Source organism: Dufourea novaeangliae, unplaced genomic scaffold (assembly GCF_001272555.1).
Source record: "Dufourea novaeangliae isolate 0120121106 unplaced genomic scaffold, ASM127255v1 scaffold151, whole genome shotgun sequence".
Taxonomy (NCBI): Eukaryota; Metazoa; Arthropoda; class Insecta; order Hymenoptera; family Halictidae; genus Dufourea; species Dufourea novaeangliae.
This window is the reverse complement of record NW_015374040.1, coordinates 360,523-387,258: the sequence shown is the minus strand read 5'-3', so window position 1 is coordinate 387,258 and position 26,736 is coordinate 360,523. Positions and strand designations below refer to the sequence as shown.

At 36.3% G+C, this 26,736-nt stretch overlaps 1 protein-coding gene across 1 annotated transcript in view; it reads right to left on the bottom strand.

Moving 5' to 3' along the window:
• The window catches only part of LOC107189529 (transcription factor collier), a 131,147-nt gene that overhangs the window by 99,626 nt on the left and 4,785 nt on the right, over positions 1-26,736 (bottom strand). Inside the window, exons 2-4 of the mRNA XM_015578087.1 lie at positions 18,749-18,902; positions 8,681-8,744; positions 386-441 (exon numbers count right to left, since the gene is read on the bottom strand). Of these exons, the coding sequence (XP_015433573.1) occupies positions 386-441; positions 8,681-8,744; positions 18,749-18,902 (274 nt within the window). The remainder of the gene's footprint in view (positions 1-385; positions 442-8,680; positions 8,745-18,748; positions 18,903-26,736) is intronic.

Here is a 26,736-nt window from a genome sequence, read left to right as displayed (position 1 = left end):
TTCCAAGGATCGTTACGATATTATCTAAAACTCAATACAAAAAATATTTCGGTCGAATGAACATTTTTAAATTTTTTATATTCAACAAACCTTTAAAACGGATGAATAAACATATTCGTATCCAGTTGCATTCCACAAACACTCTCTACAGTACAAGAACTTTTTGTCTATGTCCAAACGAGAATACAATGCGTAGAAACTATTACAATTCCTTTCAAAGTGTTCACATTGTATCCTTATTACTTCTTATCTTCATGTAATTATTTGTAAAACCATTTTCATCCCGACGCGAGATTGTGTGAACCAATTAAATTTTTTCATTCCCAGCGCAACATGAATGATTATACATAAAATGCAAGGTACGACTATAAATGTTATTACTCACCTGTTTCGTCGCAGAGTCAATAAGCCTAACATAAATATCTTGCACTTGTCTGACACCTGTAACAGAAGTAATGAATGGTATAAGACAGGGTACCTCCAAATTCAGTCAAAACGAACAATTAGGGTTTACATGAAGTTGTGATAAAAGTCTAACTATAACGATATAACATCGCTGTTCTAAATCAAATACCCTAATACAACTAGTGTGTCTATATCTCACAATGTGAACATACATCACAATAATTTATGCAACTTTCAAAACCTAATACTAATGCCATATTCGTTTCACATTGCGGAACCAAAAACGGTTTCACGTTGTTTTTTCCACTTGATATAGAGACAGCAGTAGGTACTCCTTATTCAATTTAACCCACGACTTTTTCAATTATCCGGTAAGAAGGCCCATTAAATTACGAACGTTGCGCGCAGGCATTTGCGACGGATGTGCATGGAATACGACGAATACGGAAACGAGTCCAAATTCTGACAAGTTGGGCGCCGCAGAAAGGGACTGTCCCAGAAAAACGTACATATTAAGGAGCATTTAAGGTGGACGACGAGGCAGGCAGCCCGATCGCATCCCCCGGGGACGTATGCACAATCTCCGTGGTTTTTGCATGGGCCCAGCCCGTACTTTGTGCGATCGCGTACCGACTTCACCGAGGAGATCGCTATGCAACGAGCCAGAGTAGGAACGCAAATTCTTGTACGTGTAATGCGTTAATTATTTTTACGACTTTCGTTGTACGGTGCTCACGCCGCTTCAGAGAATTTCGTAGCCGTAAAATTGATTCTACATTAACCCTTAAATGCATAGTGTTGCCATTTGGCAACATGCCCATATTTCCCAATGTAGTAAATACATAAACACATACTGCATGGTGTATTCGAAATATATACATATGTATATGTATACCACCATGGTATACAGTATCGGAATACATGAACTGAGGGAGCGTGTGTCCACAAATGCACTCTCACAAGAAGTAAAGTAAAACTAAGCTGAATATTGGCCTACAATGGAAGACTCAAAAATGTGTAAATTACCTACATACAATTGGCTTTACGCATACAAAATACGAAAAGTACGGAGTTGCACTATGTCTGAACAGAAATAATAACTATTTCAGAGATTCTCGCGATAATTAGTTTGAGATTTGCTTAGATATTCTACATATTCTACATACACTTATTCAAATAAAACAATACACGAAAATGAGACGGAATTTTTTCATTATTTTACCATGGTTTTATGCCTTATAAATAAACAATTTTAAATGTTTGATTATATTTGGAAAAATCACGAATTTAAGAGTTAAAATAATTTTAAACATTAAAATCCTACCTTAACACTTCCGTGACTTTCGCAACATGAATGATGCAGTCATTAAATTTTGAAATCTAAAAAAGGATCCTCGTAGTTTATAGGTTCTACTTTTAAGCTTTCGACAACTTTAACACAGAACTTTCATTCCGCGAAAGCTTATTTATCGCGAAGGGTAATATTGTAACCTTTCTCAGCTAAATTTGACGTTTATACGCACACTTGGAATGTACACGCGCAACACTATAATTGTGCAAAATTGCTGCCATTAACGACATGCTAGTTTATCAATACCGATTCACTAACCTGGCACTCGAGGTTTATTACTCCGAGCAAGCAATTCTCTATCGCGTGATCATCTTTCGTATGCATTACCGCATTATTACTATCCGTTATCGGTGGCCAAACTATGTTCAATGTGCACACACACACATTCCGACGTAGCAAGTTTTCGAAACCGTACCCTACCATCCGCAGGGAGCACCAGGTAATCCCAGGGAGTATTTTGGACAGACACCCCCCGTGGCTTCCGGCCTCGCGTATCCGGTAAGCCAAGTAATCCCGACATAAGACTCCCATGCGCGGTGGCTACTATGGGCCAGACTCACGCCGCATAACGTTACCGTGGATTACGATACTCCGGCCGAAACTAACTCACAAATTACCTCGAGAAACCGTCGCGGCTTTGCCGGAAGATACTTGCCGTGCCCCGACGGTTTGCCGCTCTCGCTATCTGGTCAGAGCGTACCGATGTCAGGATTTGTTTACGAACGATAGATTTTCATCGTTCTACCGACTGATCGAAAAACTTTTAACACGGAAATTTACGTAGATGTTAAATTAGTTTTGACAAAATAATGATCGAGTGTTATAGGACTCGACATTCTAGGAACTGAAAGGAGTGTCAAAGTCCGTCATAAGCAGCTCTGAAAAGAATGTAATTGAATTTCTTCTTATAATTGTTTCACTTGTTAGTTTTTCGTTTTTTTTGGAGACACGTGCATAAAATAACAAAGAGAATCAGAACACACCAACATAGGGTTTTTGTTTACCTTTAACAATGATTGGACAACTCTCCACGCTTTGATTAGACAACTTTTAGTGATCTGCACTGCCAGACTGGTGAACTGAAGCTGCATTTTGCTTAAGCTCGGAAAATGGATCTGGACCCCATGGTGGTGTCTTTTTTTTGTTTATTTTCCAGTTACTTTATTTACATATATCAAACAAAATTTTAAAATAAAAAAATTTAAGAACAAAGTTATTTATATGCATTTTCAAAACTGTCTATGAGGAACTTTGACGTTATTTTTTTGAGCGATACTGAATTGTCAAAGTGAATGACACTTGTTTCAGTTCTTAGTAGGTCGAGTCGAGAATGTAGTTAACTTCTCTTGTAAGAATCTTCGTTGATACTGTCTTTGTACTGCAAGACTCTTACGTTCTTAGGAAGTGATTTAATATTAATTTGATTGTAAGAAACGCGGTAAATATACTTCTTTCGTATGCAGTGAATGTTCAGTGTAATATGACGCAAGCGAAGGGTGAAACATGGGACACGTAGATACAGTAGATCAAAAAAGTTTCCTTACACAATTATTTCATTTTTTCTAATTTCTACAATAATACTGATCCCATCACCAGTCATGCATTATTGCATGTTAAAAAACGATTAGAAGTATACGACGAGGAAGAGATTTCTTTTATTTTTTAAGAAATAAGGAAACGGTAAAATAAATTAAATTTTGAGCAAATAACTATTAAAACAATATACTTTCAATCGCCTGTTACACGTAAAGGAGCACCAAGGAAGATATTACAAAGTCTTTTGATTTTATAATATACAAATTTGGCGCTTATATTGCAACGTAATATTTAAATTCGATTTAATAGAAAACTACTAAAGATAATACTACCCTTTATACATATACGTAAATAATTAAACATTATATAAAAACATGGCATTATCATTATTATTTTGAAAATTGCATAGATGAAAATAATATCAGATCAGCTGTACAGAAATACTTCATTTATTATACATATGTATATTCCGTATCCCACTGCACGTGTTAACATATTAAACGACAATAAACACTAGTATTTATTCGTATTGTAAATTTTACTGTTTATTCTTTTCACACCGCTTTGCTAGACAACCTAAATAATTCCAATGGATTTTAACTAATATTATAACCATCTACTTGCCACATAGTGTTTAGTATTTTATGCAGATTCAATATACATACATATATAGCAATATTTATGAAAGCTTTATACTGAAATCTGTCTGCTTTAAACAATTGACTCATTACCACTGTCACTATCACTTTACCATATTTGTGTTAGAAAATATCGATATTACCACATTCAACAACTTATACTTATAAAAAATCAACAATTTCGCCTACAATTCATATATATTATTACAACGCGAATTGCAGTTTTTCCTACTCTTTTCTATAAATTTATATCATATCCATTTTCCTTCCAGAATAATAAATACATTACCACAAAAAGAAAGCAAGAAAGAAGTTATTTCCTCTAAATCTTTTAACCATACATACAAGATTTTTCATTGTGCGTAAGAACGCGGTACTATGTAAAACGTATCCGGTTCATCGGATAACGAACATTATCTCCCGTTCTCGAGGCTCGGCATGTAAACAAGACAGTATAAAATCAATGGTCGGAACAAGTAAATTCATTTATGCAAGTATGTCGATGCATCTTAAGGGGGCACGATTACCAGCACGAGGCTGGTGACGTACCACGTGAGCGCACGTACATTTATCACAGACATTGCGGCGACTCGCGATCATGCCTCGGAGCCACGACAATAAAGGCAAAAGATCGAGAAGAAGGTACGTAAGAAGCGGCATCGCGTGCCAAGTCCCGCTGAGAAGAGGCAGATAGGTCTGTTCGCATTAGCATAACTAGGCAACCAACTTCAATATGTACAAGAAGTCATCGAAGAAGCGGACACCACCCATTTGATTCCTTCGATCGGCATCCTTAATCAGCGCCGCTCTTATTACGAGCCGTTATATTCTGCGGGCGCAACCGTCTGTTCGCCTCTATCTATACCTGCGTCCCGCTTTTCCTGAATACCTTCCACTTTTATACCTGCATCCTTGTTCAGCTTCGCGCAATCACGCGGAGCAACGTGGCGGACACTCTGCTCTGTCTAAGAGGTGCAAGAATATCGCAGCATCCAATAGAAAGAGGACGGAGACTCGGAATAAAAGAAACAGAACGAAAAGGAAGACGATCCGCGAGAGGTAGAGCTGATAAAAAGAAGTAGAACCCGATATGGAGAAACTCTGCTGACACTTGAAGGGTAGGCTATACTCTTTATTTATTATACGTATAAATGTAATGCGACAATGTGAAAATGCGATCATACAACAGGAGATTAGTGAAGCAGGTGGGGCGAGCACCATCTCAATTTCGCGCCAATTTATCTCTCGGATGTAACATCCGCGCAATAAAGTATTTTATGCAAAAAACTTTTAGAGAATGCTTCTTGAGAGATCGAAGGAGATTGATTTGAGGATCAAGAAACAAATCGAAGCCACGTTAATCTACAGATCCGCTGTCAAGAATAAGCTAATGCAAGGGAAACCTTGTAGCACTCTGCTGTGTTGTATTCTTTGACTCAACTGGTTAATTTGTTGAAAAGCATAATTGCTTTTGAATATACAACACACGTGCGCTGATAACTTGGTTTTATCTACTCTACACAGCATAAGTAGATAAAACCTCTGTTACTTTTAGAATATGCAGTAGGATTCTTCCTATTTAGAAATCATCTCCGTATAGTCTCATTTGAGTTATTTAATTGTTCGCAGATGTAGCGTGGAAGCAACAACGTCTATGGTTTCTACGGTGACGGCTAGTTTTCAAATACGTCTCAAATATATCCAGAAATCCTTGGAAAGAATGTATTTCAACCCTACCTGTCACGTTATAAACCATGCAGTCCCAACACAATAACACCTACGAATAATCGGACAACATAACTTTCACTTAAGTCACACATAAAACTTCAAAAACAAATAACTCCAAAACTTTTAATCTGACCCTATATGGGGGGGGGGGCGATTTCTAAAAAGGAAAAAGACTTCTAATAGAAGCCTACTATACATATGTCCTAAAAGGTTCATTAAAATCGACGACCCGAAGTTAAGGCCTTCTTGTGAAACATATACCTAATTATACGGTTTAATGCGTTCCAAATACTCGAATATGGCATTAGTATTGCAATCAAGTAAAATCATACATCAATACCTCCTATAAATGGTGATTTCAAATTGTGAAAGTATTGATCCATAAAATTCTGTCGCAAGGACCACAGTTTCTACCACGTCCGCTACATTGAAAGTGTCCTAACCATCCTTAAGTCGACGGACAAATCTTTCACGTCGAATCAAACTTCAATATACAAATCTGTCAGGAAGAATGGGTATCCGGCAAGCCGGCGAAAACACGAGCGACATTACATGACAGCAGGCAGAGCGAAAGACGTGGCCGGACACAGACGGGCTTCCGAGTAGCTTTGTGAGAAGGAGTTTCCGAGAGGGCACGGACGAAAGTAGAAGCGAGAACGAGGGATTTACGATCCCGACGGTACCCATGGTTATTCCATAGTTTGCAACAGTTAGTTATTTCTTGTTTGCGATGTTGGCAACACGTTTTAGTATCCATAGATGGCAGGGCGGCCCTTCAGTCAGTTCTGCCAACGCAAAAATCTCGCATTGATTGATCGCCTTGCAACGGCAGCCAGCAAGAAAACCTCTCTGGTATAGGCCGCAGAAAAGAGAAAGGGGAACGGTCGGTCGGGAGTAGACGGAAGGAAGGAGAACTGAAAAGAAATGAGGGGAAGATAGTCGGGAGAGAAAGAGGCACGATAAACCGGTAAAAAATGAAGATAAAGAAAACAGTACAGAGGCCGATGTTGTCCCTGACATACACACAGAATGAAAAACCACTGGAATGAGACTCGGCAGATAGCGCCTTGCGGGTTTTTAATATGTTCATAATGCGAGCACGTTTTTGGGGGGTCTGTTGCTTCGGACCACCTCTAGATCATCGACTTCTTTGCGGGGGGGGGGGTGGGGGGGGGGGGGGGGGGGGGGCTTCTTCGGGACGGAAGCTAAACACTTTTTGCTGGTCCTTGGTCCAGTGACGTAAAATATGTCTCTGTTCGCGATCGGACCACGAAAGTTCCTGAGCTTTTTAGCAGTCCTGCGAGACTGGGTGTCTGTGCGGAATGTTGATGGACCGTCATCGACGCTTCGGATGGGGCTATTACGCGAACACTTCGAACACTTAGCGTTTACATGTCAACTCCGGAACCTCTTTTAAACGCGACACCTTTATACGATAATAGTAACGGACAATTAAACTGTTAGACGAAATATACTGTCTGCGTTTAGAGAAGAAATTGATGTTTAAGAAAATATCTTATGCAAGAATAACGATACAATATATAGAGTAGAGTTTAGTACAAAAACATGTCTAATAGTTTTCTGCTGCACGTAAAACATCATCCAGAAAGTGAATCTACCAATCGGACAATGTTGCTACATTAATTATTAGAAAACCTTTAACAAATTATTAAAATGCTACAGTAAATCACCGATTATCCGAACAAATAGGGAGATAAATCCGTTCGAATAAGCTCTTTTTCGGGTAATTAGTCCAGTAGAAGCAAATTCTGATATACAGTATGGCCTATGAACTCTGCCACCCTGAAATATCTACGTTATTCAAAATTCACTCATTGAGAATCTTGCTGATATTAAGAGATGTCAAAAGCACAAGCATGCTATTTCGTCCCTACTCTTTGTTTACATTCGAAATACTACGCACATATTCAAACATGTTTCATAACGAAATTAATAGGATGAATAAAGTCAAATATCTCAGAAACGGTAAGTTTTAGGATAAATGTATTTTAGTACTTTTATACTCAGAAGTCGCTATTCTATAGAAATCAAGCATAAAGAATTTAACATTCCATTTATAAAACAAAATTGACATCCACATTTCCTCTACGGATCCACCTGTTAAGAGACCATTATTATTACATTGTACCTTGCTTTAAATCTTACAACTTGTGTTAGTAACATTTTCACGGATTGTTTAAAACAACGAAGATATTTGAAGTGGACTGAGTTCGTGGGACACACTATAGGGACACACTGTCATGAAACGATTAGAAAGAAAATAATTTTGACAAATGGATGTTTATTGCATGAAAAATCGCATAATATACCAAATAAATATGTGAATTGCACAGAACAACCACTTCTTCAACTTGTATTTTCTTCAACAAGAATAGATGAAACAATATCAATATATTGTATTATCATTTAAAGCATTGTATAATTTACTTTAAAATCGTTTAAGAACAACAGATGGTATATTTCCCGTGCTACTTTCAACTTTCAACATTCGTACCCTGTTCTGTGCTCCGATAATATAATCGGTATCTGGAATGATCGGTACTTTCGATATCGACATCCGAATAATTGTATTTCTACTGTAATCATTTTAATTAATTTCAGGACATTATATATGTAATCTCGTACATTTTTTAGGATGTAAGTTTGAAGACTGACCAGATTATACAGACACAAATATGGAATTAGTAGAATACTGTGAATATCCTGTTTTCGAAGAAATGAAGTCCTATATGAAAATTTAATCCTACAGCGTTAACTTGTTTATGAACTAAGAGTCTATTTTCATTCAAGTTTGTTCTTCAAATTCCATGTGGTAATTTTCTCGTTTTTAAAGTTCATAATTCTCCGCATGTCTTAAGAGAATTATTATATTGAAATAAATTCGTATTTAATATAATTGACAAACTCTTAAAGTGTACGTAAGTGATAACGGATATAACTTAATATCCATAAACAGATGTAACGGACGAGTCACAATTAATATCATTCGTTTGTTACTCACCATTAGAGTAAAGCAGATGTAAGCTGTATTGGATTCCATTATTCGTTTTCTGGCCTTCGGACTCCTGAAAATAAACATATAATGTTTACTTTTATTACGACTAATTTCTAAGCGCTACCTCATTATTGAATAACATGAAAATTATACCAGTTAAATATAATTGCTGTAATTAGTAGATGTACCAACGTGTAGTGCATTCTTTGTTTTTAATAAAGGAACAGGAAATTTGAGACATCTTACCAATGTTTAACATAGTCAACATAACGTAGGACATTGCAAAAAAACACTACAAATTTGTTGAAAGAGCGTAAGTTTTTAATTTTTTTACACATTAAGATTAATTGATGTAAACCAATGCATTACTCTTTGATGCTCCTAAAGTATTTATCGAAGAATTAAATACATTAAACACTTAAATATATTGCATTTTACATTGTATACAATTTATCTACAATGATGCTTAACCCCTAACTGTTTCCTAGATGAATAACGACTACTTTGTGACACTATTAATAACCAACCGAATGTTATTTTTCGCTACCGTTTTAGAAATAGTGTGCCAGTTACTGTTAATTAAAGGTACTCAACGTTAGTCTTCCAAAATTCTTCACAGTGGTATTGAAATATAAATTCAGATTTGTGTATGAGATGGGTGGTCAGTAATTAAGAGTTAATATCATTATATTCATTTTCTGCAACAATGACATAACTAAAAATTTGCAGTTTTTGTGCTATTAGTACAGAAAAAATGGTTGTTGTCTGCACTTTAATATGCTGTTCGTATAAAATTATAGCGGTCAAAAAACATTCAAACTCGTTTTATCTAAAATTCTAATTTTTGAGTTATGTCGTTATTGTAACAGATGAGCGATATGAGTATCACAGTCATAACTCTCAAACTTAAATGCATCAACGCCACTCCCAATCAATTAGAATTATATTTGACGAAGTTGCGCATGCCAACGCCTTTCTCACTTACGGACCGTGCAACGATAGCATTATTTCATTACGCTGATATAAGGCGAAGGTGAACGTTAAATCTCGTTAATCTCGCTAAATTTCGTGCAGCCTTAAATCGGTTCAAATGAGCGGAAACGCGAAGGAACGAAGGCTCGCCCCGCGTTCTTCGCGCCCCGTTTCTATTTTAATTAAGTGTGCCGTGACGTAACTCTCGCGCGCACGGCCTGCTCCACCTCGCCCTAATTATTAATTTCTTGATGTGCCGGTAAGAGCCCGGCCATTACGTATGGCGTGCAATGCATAATTATCATCCTGCCATGTTGACGAGTCATGCGTGCATCGCGCCATATGCCGCGACCACCGGTAATGCATTTTCAACTATCTATCTCTGAAACACCTACGAATGAACCCTCGGCCTCGTGGACACGACTTTCAGGCTTGCGCACGATCTTTTGGCCCCGAGGATAACCGTAGCAGTCGCATCGATTTCGCGTAAAATTAATGTAATTAGACGGACCAATTCGTCGGCTCTATGTTACTCGATCAATAAACATCGCGTGATCGATAGTAGACTTGCATATTAAGTGCGTCTGATAGAATATTTTCTACAGTGTGTAACAACATGGTGCAGGTCCCTGAAATGGGACAATCGTTAGGCGATTTGGAACAAGTTTTTCCTTAGCAAAAATGTTATCCGAGGCTTTGTTAATGAGATATTAAATAAAAACCCTGACCAATCAGAGCACGAGTCTTCCGCGGTAATGTTGTCTACGCGCTGCGATTGGTAGTCAACGTTACCGCGGAAACTCGGCCCGCAGACTCGATTTTTTTGCTCTCTTTGATTGGTCAGGCATTAATAGCTCGGTAACAAAGCCTCGGATAACATTTTTGCTAAGGAAAAACTTGTTCCAAATCGCCTCGTGAGTGTTCTATTTCAAGGACCTCCAACATTTTTGTTACACCCTGTGTATTCAAATAAGCATCCGAGAAATTAAGTTCATGTACAATGTGACATAGATGCATCTACGTTCATTTTTCGGATTAAAACATAAGGCTATATTCAAAAAAATAATGTTAACCCTCAAACACCAAACCTCATCTCAACATACGTAAACACCACAGTAATGTGAATTGAGATTTTGAATTTTGGATGGCTAAGAATTTGAAGAGAATAAAAGAAAATTGAACTCGTAAGATATTGTTTAGGGTAAAATTTCTTTATAAATTCAATGGTAATAATTGCAAAAGTGAGAAATAATTTTGTAACTATGAAAATTTGAAACCCTTATGCTAGCCAAATAAAAAAAACGGTACAGACGAAACAATGTCTTGTTGGTGCAACTTCGTACTATGCAGTGCGGTGTCTGTGAAAGTTAAGTCTCTTAAGAAAGTTTTCAATACTTTTGAACCCCTGACAAAATAAAATCTCACTCAGGAATACCTACCTAAGTTTTCAAACCATTTTTTAACCCGTAACTAGACATGTGAAATTTTGGTGTACGCACAGTCACATGCCGTCTGTGAGACTGGTATTTCTAGAAAGGGGTAGAGAAACGAAATTCGGACAACATTCCTTAGAAGTCAACATAAATTGATCTTAAATATTTATTCTTAAAAAACCCATGTCTTCGTGGAGTTTGAGAGCGTGCTCCTTTTGGAATTACTAGAGAATTTATAAACGAACAATTAAGAGTTAAAACAATCTTAGATAAATTTGCAGATTAAGAATTCTTCGAATCTGTAGTAATGAAAACTTTTCACTGACATATATATAATTATACGAAGTATAACAACGAAGTAACAGTACCTATACACACGAAGGCGTGTGAATACAGTTTAACCCCTTCAAGGACAACAGTGGTACGCATACGTAGCTATCACCATTTTTTCTCAGTTTTTTTTAATGTGTCTGATGTATTTCGCAATTTATATTCACATATCAATAGTTTTTCGACTCTTAGGAATCCAATTTATATAACTTTTATGAAAAATTACATTACTTTAATTATTTGCAATTCTTAATAAACAATCAATGTGTATATTTTTTAAGAATTTTCTGCACGCTAGTTTTTCCGAAATAAATTTTTTAATTTTCGTAAAGTGAACTTTTTTAAAAATCTATTTAATATTTATTATTTGCATTAATATATATATATTGTTTACACATACATATCATGTATTTGCATACATCTGAGAGTATATGGAATGTTTTTTTTAGATTCGTACTCTGACACCTCGAAAACATTTGTATACACATTCCTTTCAAAGAATAATCAAAATCTCTAAAAATTAGTGTCTTACGCACGCCATATTGAACCCCCAATTTTACATTTGGTAATTCTGGCCTGAAAGTCGTAATCAACAACCCCCAGAACCTGTAGATCACCTATGGTTTGAATGTTTCGTTCAACAGAGAAATGTGTCCCTGAACGGGTTAAACTGTGAACACAAACGTGCCCGAGTACCTACATAAACTAGTCCATTCTGTTCTCTTCAAACCGGTGGAAAGTATAGAGATCATGTTTCTCCTAAACTCTAATCCCGGCGCACCGGATAATCATCGTTACATCGTTGACGGATCGACATCATTCTTCTCTTTTTCTCGGTTGGTGTATACGCATTAAGCTGATTCCTGTCGCGAGCGTTCGTCACGGCCATTAATCTCTAAATTCGCAGGCGCACGACGGACGTTAATCAGGTATATACGCGGCGGCTCGACCGATTTACGACTACTTTTTAATTAAACACGGATAAAAAGCGGATAGAATGGACAACGAACGCGGAGACCCTGTATTTACGTAGGGCATCAGTTTCCGGGAATTGTGCGGCTGTCATCGCGGTGACACGCATTATAGACAGGCTGTTATGTCGCGATTCCCAGCCAATGATAGGCGTTCAATTGGTCGACGATCGTTCTCATTTCGCTTAAATAATTCAACACCAATAGTATATTATATGTACGTGTACATGCACATGAATGTTTGTATATCTTGAATTGGATAAGGCGGGGTGAGAACAGGCGTAGGTGCGCTCGGGCACAAACGGCTACTCGACACTGGGACTGATCTATGTTCGCGGTGTGTGACCCTAATTAATAGGGAGGCTATGCAACGCAACTGTCCTAGTCATGTGAATTATAGATAGACGTGCTCGTATCAAGGGTGGGGCGCAATGGAGATATCAGGATAAGCGATGCAAATCGAAGTGAACAAATAGAAAGTACACTTGCTCACTGACTTGCAAATGAATCACTTTGGATGATCGTTTATTTGTTGATCCGTTCGTAGTACAAGTACATCCAAAGCCAATTGAATTAAAGGAGCTCCCTACACATTGGAATATGAGGAAAATCGACAATCTTCGCTGAGGATTTTGTAAATTGTTCTGAATTGCCGTACGTCTTGTCAAGAGGTGAATAGTTTTTGTGTCGTGAGTGGATTACAGTATTTTTACTTGAACTACTTAGTTCGTAGATAATGCGTAATATCCAATAAATCTCGCATTCCTATGTAAAATCAAAATTCAACGAAACGAATCATTAAAATATCAATATGTAGTACCTACAATATAGAACGAAACACAAAGAGCTTAAAACAAACAACAATGCAGTATAATTTGTAAAAGTAACAGTGACACTTTCGTATTCTGTAATATTTTCATCAGTTGAATTTCATTTAATAGATGCATTGTCACTTAAATTAATTTCAGCAAGACCATCGATACATTTTAGTAGACAGCAAACTTAATAGATGGTTGCAGTAGACACTATGTATTATAATCAAGGAAATTATATTATTAAGTTTACTACACATGTATATCAAAAAAGTTCATCTGAGTAATTATACACTGTGGAAATACTAAATAATAAAATATTTCCTTTTGATAATAAATATATTGGATGTAACACTGAACGATATGCAGAAAATAAATTAATTAATTCCTATGGACGAAGTACTGATAAATTAATTATAGAATACTGAGACAGCATTTAAGGAACACTTAATGCCAAAAAAAAATGAAATGTCGTAATGCATCAGTTGGTTACATTGACAGAAAATTTAAGACGAGAATGTTTTTACAAACAGGTGTGCGTAATTAGTCCAACGTATGAAACAGAGAGAACGTGAAGAGAAACAGCCCATCGGGAAGAATAGTGAAAGAAGACAGAAATGAAACGAATTTTCGACAGAACAAGATATGGCCTCAGAATGAATTCAGATTTTCCGAGATCACAATTGGAATTACAGTTTGATAATTTATATTCTTATACTCTGCATGTGAATTTTTGGCATATGTCTACCGTATCGACTATTCAGTAACAAATAAAAGCAATCGATGCACAATACACACTACCGTCACTTAGGTACTTCTTTTTGACAGAATGTAAGTTCACCGATAAATAAAGGGTTATGCAATAATTATATTAGTTGCTATCATAGTAGCTAAGTATGGTAAAACATTACTTTACAATAAAAAGAATTTTTACAGTTCATAACTGTTTTGTTATTAATTTTTACATTTTTTGCCAAATAATCAGCATTTTTCTAAACCTCAAAATATTCAATCGGAGACAATTAAAAAACTGATAAAAAGGCTATCTTGAGTAATTATAGCAATAACATCTAAAATCAGAAATTACGATACGTCTTCGAATAGCGAATTCAATTTTAATATGCTACAAGTCTTTAACACGTAAACTGTCAACATGGTCACCAGTGACATTGAATTACATGAAAAGACATTAAATTTGTAATCATTAGAATTTACAATTTCATACGTACGATTATTATTAGCATTATTAACAAAATAATGAATGCACAAGCCAACACAAGTAAATATTTATATATTTAGTAAAAATTTGGACAGTTAAGGAATTCATCGAATAATTTAATAATAGGTAATAAAACGGTAATGAAGATTGCTTTTAGTCACCAGTTTACGTGTTTTAGTAACCCTTATGTACCTACTATTACCACTCATTTACCAAGCGTCCCGATAGATATGAGAGGTAGCGTACAAATGTATACTGGTTCTTCCATGCGCGGCAGGATGGTAGGAAAGAGTAAGTACGTGTGCATTCGTACAAATCCGCGTAGTTGTTTCTACGCGGGTATTACAAACGCATTTGTCCAAAGACTATCCCGCCGCAACGATTTCACTTGCGCAAGACCGAACACGCTGAACCGTACGGCAGTCAACTTTTCCTTAACCAGCTATACTAATTGACCAATAGAAAGTGGAGCTCTAACGATTACTGTGTTGACAATCGCTTCCCATTTCAGAACATTCGCACGGGGTCGAGTTAGGTCTCTGCGAAGAAGCCAGATATTACTTCTAACGATGACCACAGTTAGCATCGTGACGGACAGAAACATAATTCACCGATCTAGATAGTCATCGTAAACATCTTTGAAGGTATACGTTCCTGACACGGTTAAGCGATTATTGACATTTAGTAGTTAACGTATTTGCTACCAGCGTCATAAGCAGTCACTCACAGAAATATACATATATTTGCCCAAGCCGTACCAAACTGTACCTATAAAACACGATGCACATTTAATCAATATTGAATATCAGAATTGCCAAGTGTATGTAGTATATGATTAATATAGTTTAGATTAAGATGCATTCAATTGAGAAATTGCTTATAGTTTACTTAAAAGAGTATTATTATCAGTGGAAATAGTATAAAAAGTAACGAAAAGTAACAGTCCAATGTCAATATTTATTTTATACTAACCTAGTTAAAACAGTAAATTAATACGCTACCGGATATCACAGTAACCTTACTATAAGTTGGAATTCGTTGTGCATTAATCAAGTTAGATTTTTTGTGAAATTCCGTGTGAGCGTTATCGGACAATTTTAGAGGTAACAATACCTTCTAAGTAAACTGTGCGTAATTAATCTAGAGTATATTAATCAAGGTTTATAATAATGTAAGTTATAATTGTTTGATTTTGGCTGTGATGTTATCTAAATACGTGAAGTGTGCAGGAGGCCTATGGAATGGGCGCGACACTTCTCTATGTGTGACACTAATAAATACTGATATATATTATGATATTCTCTTACATTCTATGTTATTCGTTATATCTTTTTAATACTTACAGTGGATGATCAAATTATTACGAACACTTCCAAGTAGTACCACTCATTTGAATTTTGATCAAGAACGGAATTGAAAATACACTTATTAGTACCTTCTTTATTACAAGATATGTATATTGTTATATTTTTACTGATATATAACAACAATTAAAATTTCTCAAAAAATATATACATATATCGATATTTCGTCACGCCACCCTTCGCAGCTATAATACAATTCCAATATTTTTTTGACACAAAATAATTTAACAGTGTTAGACTAAATAATAATCAACAAAGGAAACATAAATCGACAATAACAAGTCGTACTTACGAATTATATTATTAACGGTAGCACAATTTGGTAGCTTGTTATTGTACAAATATGCGTCTTACTGTACACTGATTACTGAACATACCAAAATATAGTTAAATTGTGCATCTATATGTTAAGAAGAAAAGAAAGGGTGTACTTCATAATTACTGAAGTCATAATAACACCAGAAACAAGATATGTAGTTTCTGCATCTGTTCATCACAATTTGATCATTTACTGTAATCAAAAAGATAAACATTTTTCGCAGTTGATAACGATCAGTTGCATAACGTGACTTCCTTCTAAAGAAAAGTAAATAACTGGACACAAGCAACCGCTATGAAAGATTAGTTTTCAAGTGAATAACAAAAAAATTCTTAACGATCTTGTCTAACAAATGTGCTCAATTATATAACAAAGAATTGTAATTGTTATTATAAAGTAAATAGCTTTGAAATTATTATTACTTTTAGCAACTAATTATTTGCTCGATTCCTTGCTTCTTTTAGTAAATATAAGTTTCAAACCATACGTGTAATTAACCTGTCCGTCAAAGCAATGGAAACGTTGAATCACGAAATCAGGTTTGAAGTATAAAAATGACAGATTCGAAGAATGTTTGCAATTTATTGTTCTGAATTAATGAAATGTCGAAAAAGATTTAGAAATCAAGTCTCGAATCACGTATAACGGCTTCATTTGTGGGAATTCTCAAGTCTATTTCTTCGAATGCGATGAAAATACATTAAGTTGCTAATGTGTGCAGAGAATATAATTCAATCGAGCACAGGCACGTCAAATATAATTACAATTTCACCGTTTCACTTTGCTTGCGTCCGTATAAACATTACCAGCCGTACATTGGAGAAAAATGCTTTAGGAAGAATTCAAAGGACATTCATGTAGTTTCCAATTACCGCAATGCCGCAACAATTATTCGAAGTGGTTGTCAATTCAGGTGTTCTTAAATTACGCGCCGTTCCCTTTAGACATGAAGATCCTACCCAGATTCTAAAGTTACTGTATTATCTAAACTATATCAATTTATGGTTTAATGTTTTCTTGATGTGAAACATATAAATGAACCACTTTACATATATTTTAGTGCAACATATGTATATAACGTAAATACAACTTTTTATATTGTATATTGTATTAGGTGTACCACTATGTAATACATTATTTTTTGTGAAATAGAATATTTATATTTCAGAAAATTCAAAGTCTATGTTTTATCAGCGATAGACATTCTCCCCGTCCAACATCCTGCGCCATTTTTGAAAAAGAAAACAGCGGGAAAATATGAAATCAAAACACGTTTTCGATTTGGTGAAAATAATAGTGAAATATTTGTTGGTGGATTTAATATTAATACATATAACTTTACTGATTTTTAATCAAATTATTTTGTTGAAAGTGCTGTTTATCAATAAATAAATCTTGAAGTTTCATTTGAAAGTAACAAACACGTACGACTCCGAGTTGCACAGTGTGCAAACGAGAAAGGGAAGACCACTTATTATTCGTAAGCTATCCGGTTCGCGTGACCATATCGATACCCTTACGATCCCGTTCGTCCATTTCTCACACGGCCAATGGATTTTCGCCTGTCGGACTAATTGCTGGAAAAGCTGGAGGTGTACGCTGCCGACTATCGATATGTATACGCATAGGCGAAGGCGTTTAATATTTGACGTCACCCCCGATGGAAATGGCAATTATCGAGATAAACGTACACTCGCACGATATTCCGCGATGTCATAAAGGTCCACCTCTCCTTTTTCCACACATTCTCCCGGGGAAACCGGGACTACTACGAGCATTGAAATACCAAAGTTGCCACTCAGCGCCATCACTTATATTTATCTCAATATCGACGGACATACGCGATTTTTAGTAATTTTCTTTTACATCCAAGATATAATTACATTCTAACGTCTGGAAATTTATTGCAGTGGAATTACATTTCCAAAAAATCGTATCGATTTGGTACGTTGACATACACAATTCATAAAGTAGAATCACGATTATAGTCGTATATAACCTGATCGCGTAATGTAATTAATATTTCTGCCGAATGTCTCTCTAACACAGAAGGAAAATGTGAACCCTTTTGCTACGAAAGAATTTTCTTCTTATTTTCAGAATTTATATGGAAATCGTCAAAACACTGAATCTTACTACATTGAACTCATATCGTTTATTTATCGATGAGCGCCTATTTACATTTTAGAGCGCCTGTAGGCCCCAACTGGTTGTAGCGAGCAATGTGAAATGAGTGTCAATAGGCGCCAACAGTATCAAAACGGTTAACTAACTGACGATTGGCAGGATATAAACCACGGATTACCAATGGATAAATGATGAATAATTCTTACGAACTTTAAAGATAAAAGTATTCTGATCTGTCAATACATTAATTATGGACGGATATAATTCATTTCCATTAGACATAGGATTAATTACCCATAAGTAACTTTTCGAATTTTTGCAAATTTTCAATCTAGTGTGATATTTTCATTTTTAATACTACACATTATTTGTATGAATACACCCATTATGAATTTCTTAAATTTATTGTTGAACATATTTATTTTGCTTAACTAAAAATTATCTCGTGACAAACAATTAACTTTCATGTCAAGATAGTAAGATGATAGATATTGTATCGAATACATGCAGCATGCTGAATGTATTACCTGATCTTTTTCGACGAAGCCCATAAAGGAGGTCCTTTCTATCTCGATCGGCTGACCATGCCGATCATAAAGTGCGATCACAAAGTGGAAGAAATTACTCTTCCTCAAATTGCTCGGTGGTTGCTTCTCAAAATGAGCTCTGCCTACGCCGACCCTGAAATTGACAAACAATACGGTACTTTTACTATTTCGTTCAGGGATCGCTACAATGAATACAAGAATTTCATACAATCTCAATCAAATCGATAAAATCATCTGTATTTCTATTTTTAAGTTTAAAATCAAATTGTTTTACATTCAAAATTAGAAATAAGTATTTAATAGAAATAAATTCCTTGCAACAGCCACTTCTAATCTTAAATCACGTAAATACAGTAGGTACTTATTTTGCAATCTTAATATAAACGTATTCGGATTATTCAGTCTATCAAGGAATTCGTATCTCAATGTTGAGAAGAATATTTCTTGAAAAATATTTTCTTCCTTCCGTAAATTGCAAGTGTTTTCAAATACATTTGCTTTCACACGCGCTCGCGGGAGGAATTACAAGCATTTCGTTACGATCGACGAATGCGAAAAGAGCGCGCGCGTTCCATGTCGCAAAACGATCCTAGATACCAAATTCGGACGTCAAGAGTGAGATTCTCTGTCGTAGGGTCAAATAGGTACGTTCTACTCGACCTTGAATGCAATAAGAATGCCCAAACTGGTAAGAGGAAAGACAAACGAGGTTGTCCGTGGGGGAGCGCGCAGGTGGCCTCGACGCCTTAAAATCCCATTAAGGTCTCATGTGCCGAGATTAGGCCACCGGACTCCAATGCCATCTTTGAGTAATGGCACGGAAAGTCCCCTTTTCGAGTGTGCTGCTTCACATAGTCCGCGCGTGCGACTATACATATACACTCGGATTGATCCCGCAAAACATGATTCTTCACTGAGCTTCATGCCACAGTTACTACGGCCTTATTTCTTGCAATCGCATACACTACCGACAGCTCACTTCTCTTTCTCTTTAAAGAATATATCACTTTGTTTTCAAATATACACTGTTTTGAATCGGTGAAAGACAAACTTTTTGAACAGCAAGGAAATTACGCAAAGTTGCTAAATTTAACTGGTTGTTTCACAGACATAAATAATGGTAAATGAACTAATAGAGTTTATCAAATAATTTTATATCATTGCTGTAATAAGTTGGGGAAATTGGAAGATTTGTGTTAATTGAATGTAGGTACTAACATAAGTCCATAGTACATATGTTTCTATTGCAGTGTAATAGAAGTTCTTGGTACATGTACTCTATTTGTTTCTTTTTCGTGTAATTATAATCTACGTACTTGTAACCACAAACAAACATATATTACAAATATTTCATACAAATATGTAAGTAGAACATTTAATCGGAGATCAAAGGAAATTCAACTAATACAACTTTCATATTCAGTGGTATATCGAATCGCAAGGAAAGTGTCACAAATCGAAAATACGTCGTTTTTCAGGAGAGCGACAAGAAACAGATTCATTACATAGCATTTCATATATTAAACAAAGTAACAGACTAGTGTCACCTGGTTTGAAGTATTGGACTTCGACTGACGACATTTTTCTGGAATGATGATAAATGTACGTATTGGAAGATATTTCACGCAATAAAATGAAAATTGAAGTTTTGTTATTTGTGATACTTCTGCGGGTTCGCGATATGTTTTAATAACGTTCCATACATTTTACAATAATAACATTTCGGCAGTACATAAATATAATACGAATCCCACCGGTTTCGCAATAACAAGCCAATCATGGCTTAACTTACAATAGAGAAATATAAATGTTTCAGTCTTTTAAGACGTTTTTCATAATCGAATAGACGGCAGTACCTGGTACTAGACAGACCCCCCACTCATCTGTCTTTAGAGGTTTTTTTTTTCGAACGGATTTTTTAAAACTATGCTGGTCTCCTTACAAACCACCAGTGTAAACTACTGTAACGTTTCACTGAATTTTTCTAAACTGGAATGGTGCGTAAAATTTTTGAAATTCTGGATCCGCCATCTACAGATTAAACACACGGAAGACCATGAAAACAAGCATGAAGATCAGAGAAGAATTTCGATCCTTCCTTTTATCTGCAAAAGATACGGTGTTTTGAATCTATTCTTCTCGTGTGTAGATGACAGTGTAGAAGACACACCGAGAAAAGTAATCGTCGCTCTAATACGCGATCCATCAAAGCGTGTTAAATGATAAACGCGCGCGCGCGCGTTCGTGTTGCTTCGGTTAAAAACTGCCGCGGAGAAATCGCATTATCGGGTGGCGTGGTGTGGGCGAGAGCGGTACCGCGATCGCAGAGTGGCGGTTGCGGCGTGGTACCGGCGTGAAGCGATAAAACGATCGCGCGCGCGCGCGCGGAATGCCATCACGACGGACTCTCGGAGCGGAAAACTGAATCGACTGGACCGAAAATGAATAGCGGCAGTTTTGCAGCACATTTGCGAAATAAATGATGGTATCGGCGGTGCGTTTGTCACGGGAGGCGTCGAAGAGAGGGTCCGCTTTGGAGGGATGGAGGGCACTGGGGTGGCAGAGAGGCCGGGAGGGGAGTGATGTACTGCCCGTGTCGATAATTATCGGTGGCTGATTAACCGGCCGCCGGTTCGCGCCCCATAACTCTCGACGTCCGATTATTTTGCCCTGTTTGCCATGCACCAATTCCTATATAACGTGTAGGCACGTCCTACCGTTGCCGTTACATTATCACCTGCGCGACGGTGCGGTACACTACCGCGCGCGCATCTTTTTGCAGAACCGTTGCGGATCCGCGGGCCACCGCGGTTACGTGTGGTGTCAAGACTATGTTCGTTAAAATGATAAGAATATGCAATATCTCGTAGACGGAACGCCGCGATGATTTTCGAGTCTGAGCACTTTCATTGTTCATTTCAATTTTATTAAATGAAACGCGGATGAACGCGGAGATTCAAAGAAGTAACGACGTATGGTGATATGAAAACGAATTGATTAAAAATTACGTCAGATAGCTGGGAGCATATCAATATTTGTGTAATATCTAGATAACACCTGTAATATTAGAACTAAAGTCCAGCCAGTATCCCAAAGTTTTCAGAACGCATGTTTGATGCGACCAGTAAATGGTAAATTTATAATAATGCAACTACATATATTCAGCTCAAGTAAGATGTTAATAAATATATAATATCTTCAGCTGATTATCAATTAAGGGCTCTTGCCACTGTCCAGCCTTGAAAATTTGTCATTTTTTAGGAATTTTTCTTCGATGAACGAAATGTTCAACATATATGAAGTGTTCTCTATTTAGTAATACACATAGTGAAAGTATAACGTTTTTTAAAAACTTTTAACAGTTTTTTTTATTTATACATCGCACTAAAGTGAGCGCAAAAAATAACAATTTTTCAAGGCTTCACAGTGGCAAGACCCCTTAACTCTTATTTCCTTCTTAAAACTCATTTACAATTATCAATTTAATTAACAAAATGTTGGTTTCGAATAGTAATATTGTTAACTTAATGCGTGCACTTTTAACAATAAGGTTATTCAAATTGGTACACGTCATACATAAGTAAGTGCGTTGTCATGAAACATTACGTAGTATATTTGAGCACCTGTTAAATTGATTAAAAAAATTGTGTTTTGATTTTCACAAATTTTTTGAGAATAGTCATCATTTTGACCGTCGGAATATTATTGGTTCCAGTAACTTTACAGTGGAAAGTTTTTGGATTCACTCGGGCCCATAATATTTAACCTTGCATGCACATTTTAAACTAAGTTTATCGTTGTAGCGATTGAATTTTCACTAATTCCATTGTTTCTAAAAGTAAATCTGTTGATAAAATTGTCTTTAATGTTACAAAATACCAAACGTCAAGTAGAGAATTTGTACGAAAAAGTAAGCGTGAAAAAGCAATTTATTCTACCAAAAAAAAGCTCAACAGATTTTAACTATTGAACGATTGTTAGGTAAACGTGTTGGTGCGACCCTTAGTGGTTCAGTTAAAGAGAGGTTTTAAAAGAAGGAAACCAGGAAAGATATGTGTAACGGGCATAGCTACATGGACAGTGGATCTACGAGCTGAGGCACGTTAGCGTCCCGGTATGTATACATAATTATAATCACGCAACGAAAGAACGTTTCACGCCAATATTTCTTTATTAAGCAGATATTTTTCGAGTCATTTCATATACTCTCAGCGTGTGCTACGCGTGTCCAACGTTTCCAGGTTATTCATTCTGTCCCTCTGTCTACAAAGCTTACTTCCCAGCTCTGAACTAAATTTCTTGGATAAACGTTACCCTTTCTACATATATTACATTATATAAAATGATACAAGAATATTGAAATATTCATTTTTTCATTAAACAGAGTTGATAATTATTCTAATCGATACACTTAATTTTTTAAAGGCAATTTCAATAAAATGACATTTAAGTAATTATTTGGCAAATGAGTAAGAAACAATTTGATTTAAAGTACTAAATTATCGTAAAGTAGATATCAGAAACACTTTCGCATCCTGAGGTTGATTTCACACTAGCAATTCCTATAGGTACCTACAGGTGTTTCGCTGTGCGACCATTGCGATTCTTTTCACGCTTCGAATGGTTTCTTTATTCCATTTACTCTGGCGCCATTTTCGTATGTATTTCGCATTGTCAGTGTGAAACCAGTGAGAACGTATTTCGAACAACCCGTTTTACAGGTATAAAGTTTTTGTATATATTGGACGTCTCTGTATCTTTTTCGTCGATGGATTGAAATTTACTTCTAACTTTAACAATATTAATTTTTTAATCAATATCTCATTTTACTGTGTACTACACATTCTCATTTTAGAACCCAATATGATATTTTATTATTACAGAACTATAGGGGAAGGTTGCCGAAATTTGACTGTCGCCCTTGCTTGGACCAATACTGTAACTTTCCATGTGTAAGCAGTTTGTGCGGTACGATAGAAAATATGTGTAGTATGATAGTGATGACTGCATTAACTAACTTAGTATATAAGCGAGTCATATTATCTATGATACGGCGCAATTGCGTACACATAACGAGTAATGGTCCAAATTCGGCAACCCTTCCTATATACCTTTCAAATCTTCCAAGTGCACGATGAGGAACATGTGCGTACTAAATATTTTTAATTTAATGTACGTATAATATGTCGCGTTATCGCGCTAAAATCCACCCTTCTTTATATAATCGACCGCATGGTTCACGCGAAAACTTATGCGCGAAATGTGAACAGCCGGTGATTTCAACGAAAGCTACCCCGTAAAGTTCATTGTACTTTCAAACACATTAATAACTCACCAAATGCAGAAAACGTCCTAATAAACATGCATAGAAAAATTAATATTTTCAAAGTTATAAACAATTTTTCGTTTCCGTGAAAGACAGTGGCTTGCTCTGACACCAAGGTGTCAAGCGTTTGTGGAAATGGGAGTAGGATATACGGTAAGATCATTCAGTATTTTTTTAGGTAGCACGATAGCTTCCGAAACGAGCAAGTCACTTAGTTTAACTGAAAAAAATATTTCTTTATAACTTCGAAAATATTAATTTTTCGATTCATATTCATTACGATTTTTTCCCTTCATTTGGTGAGTAGGTATTACCTAGCTACCTTTACAGTTCCGAACCCATTTCTTTTACGATGCTCTATACATATGTACATTTATAACAAAAATACAATTTAAACAGAACCAACTCGAGAACTGTCGTTGACAATTAATCCCTTAAGGATTCATTGAAGTTTAGAAAAATATATGGAAAGCACCTTTTATTATTTTATTATTTTACTATATAAGTGTTTATAAACTTGTATCAAACACTATTTTATCGAAAAAGCTTCCATTTTTGTATACAATATAACAAGAATTTCTACATGTAAAATCCAGCTAAAAATTTTTTTATGTGACACGAAAATTCGAATAAAACAATACAATAATATAAATAATGAGAAACCTAAATTATATTTCAAAAAGCGAACGTGATAAAGCTAATTCCCTCCACACCAGTCCGTATAATACGTGAGTAGTACAGAAGAGACGGTTATATATATATATATCGAACCTAATAAATATTACGGAGATGGAACTTTAGGACTGTACGCAACAAAAGTAATATGACAGAGGTGGACCGCAAGGGGTTAAGAATTTGAGCTCCATTTCGAGAGTTTAGTACCAGTTATAGGGTAGACAGAGGCTAATCAGATCATTTTCTGTTTGATAGTAAAAAAATTAATAGTTCATAATTCGTAATTAGTACACATTTAACTTGAACATTACTAATAAGAAAATAAGAAAAACTTGAAAATCTTTCTTTTGCAAACAAAAACCGAGAAAGTGAGAAACACCCGATTCGCCCCAACTTTTGAGACGAATCGGATAATCCAGAAATCTTTGGAAAAACCCAAAACTTTCGTCTTTATAAAAATATAATTTAACGATAATGGGGTCAATTGACCCTACTGGGAACATAGGACGCAAGTATAGTGTCCTTTAACACCACCTCTATCAGCCCAATTCTCGTCACACCACTCTTCGCAAACATTTTACTGTATCCAATCTTCTTTCATTTTTTCTGAACACCATGAACCTTGATTGGTCTTTTTAGTGTACTTACTAACTATCTGTATATAAATAACTATCACATTCGTAATCATAAAAGTATTCAAAAGAAGAAAAACAGTGATCCGATTCACACAAATGACGTGATCCGATTAGCCCCATACATAAGGACTTTAAATTGAATAGGATGCATAAACGAATTATGATATAATAATCTAAAGTAGGACATGAAATACCAAATTTGGACACCATGCAAATTAATAATAATGAACACATTTGAATTTGAAAATTATAACGATCGCACGCGTTCATCTCAATGGCAACATGTGCCAGCACTAAAAAAGTACGCAAAACAATTGATAGGTTATTGGATTCGGCGTGGGGGACAAGGATGACGCAATATAAACAATCAAAATGCTCGTCTCCATGAGAATATAAAAAAAATGGACTGAATTCTTATTTTGATCCGATTCGCCCTGTGATTAGATTAGCCTCGGTCTACCCTAAGTGCACAATTTTCCATTTGAATCGACACACGCGTCGCAACGCGATCTACGAATTACGCGTAGAACATGCGTGTAAACGTTCGTTTATGAAACGGCTATGTTGTAGCGTACACAAAACGACGCCGAGGTGATAATTACGGACTCAATCCGCGTGCACCTGTATTCGCCGGTACAATTTGCCGCGCGCCCGTTTTCGGATAACAGATAACGCCCCGTCGAATGCCCGCGCGCGCAACGCGTCCGCTGCGTTTACCTTTGGGCCCGAGGCTCTACGATCCCGGGGCTGCTAACTTTTCTTTCGCGGGACGACTGAAGCCAACGAGACTAGACGATTCGATCGGCCAACAAAGATAAGCCCGATACGTACCGCACACGCCAAATACGCAAATGAAGATGTAGGACGCGATAGACGCCTTTTCGTGCGATACCAGTTTTTCGTCGCTTCGTTGCGCCCGCCGATGTGCAAGGAAATCGCGAACACAACGGCGCGTGACATAATGTCAATTTAAGGAAACGAATTGAGAGAAACGGGCATCGAACGGGTGAGCCGTGGAAAAGTGAAAATCATTCCTGTTCGATCGAGATCGTAATCGAATGATTTCGAGATAGACACGAACATGGACCGTAGCCAGGGGGTGGGAGGGCAGGGGGCGCTTGCCCCACCCTACAAAAAAAAATTGGTTTTTGCCCCCCCCCCCCCTTCCCATGTCAGATTACAAAAGTTTTGCATAATCTTTAATATTGCTGTACATGTAATTTGAAACACGACCATCAGCCTCCATTAACTAAACGCATACATTTTCAACTGTTTATAACTTTAAAAACAAAATAAAGTGTGTCTGGCTACGTACGACCTTTTTCACTGTG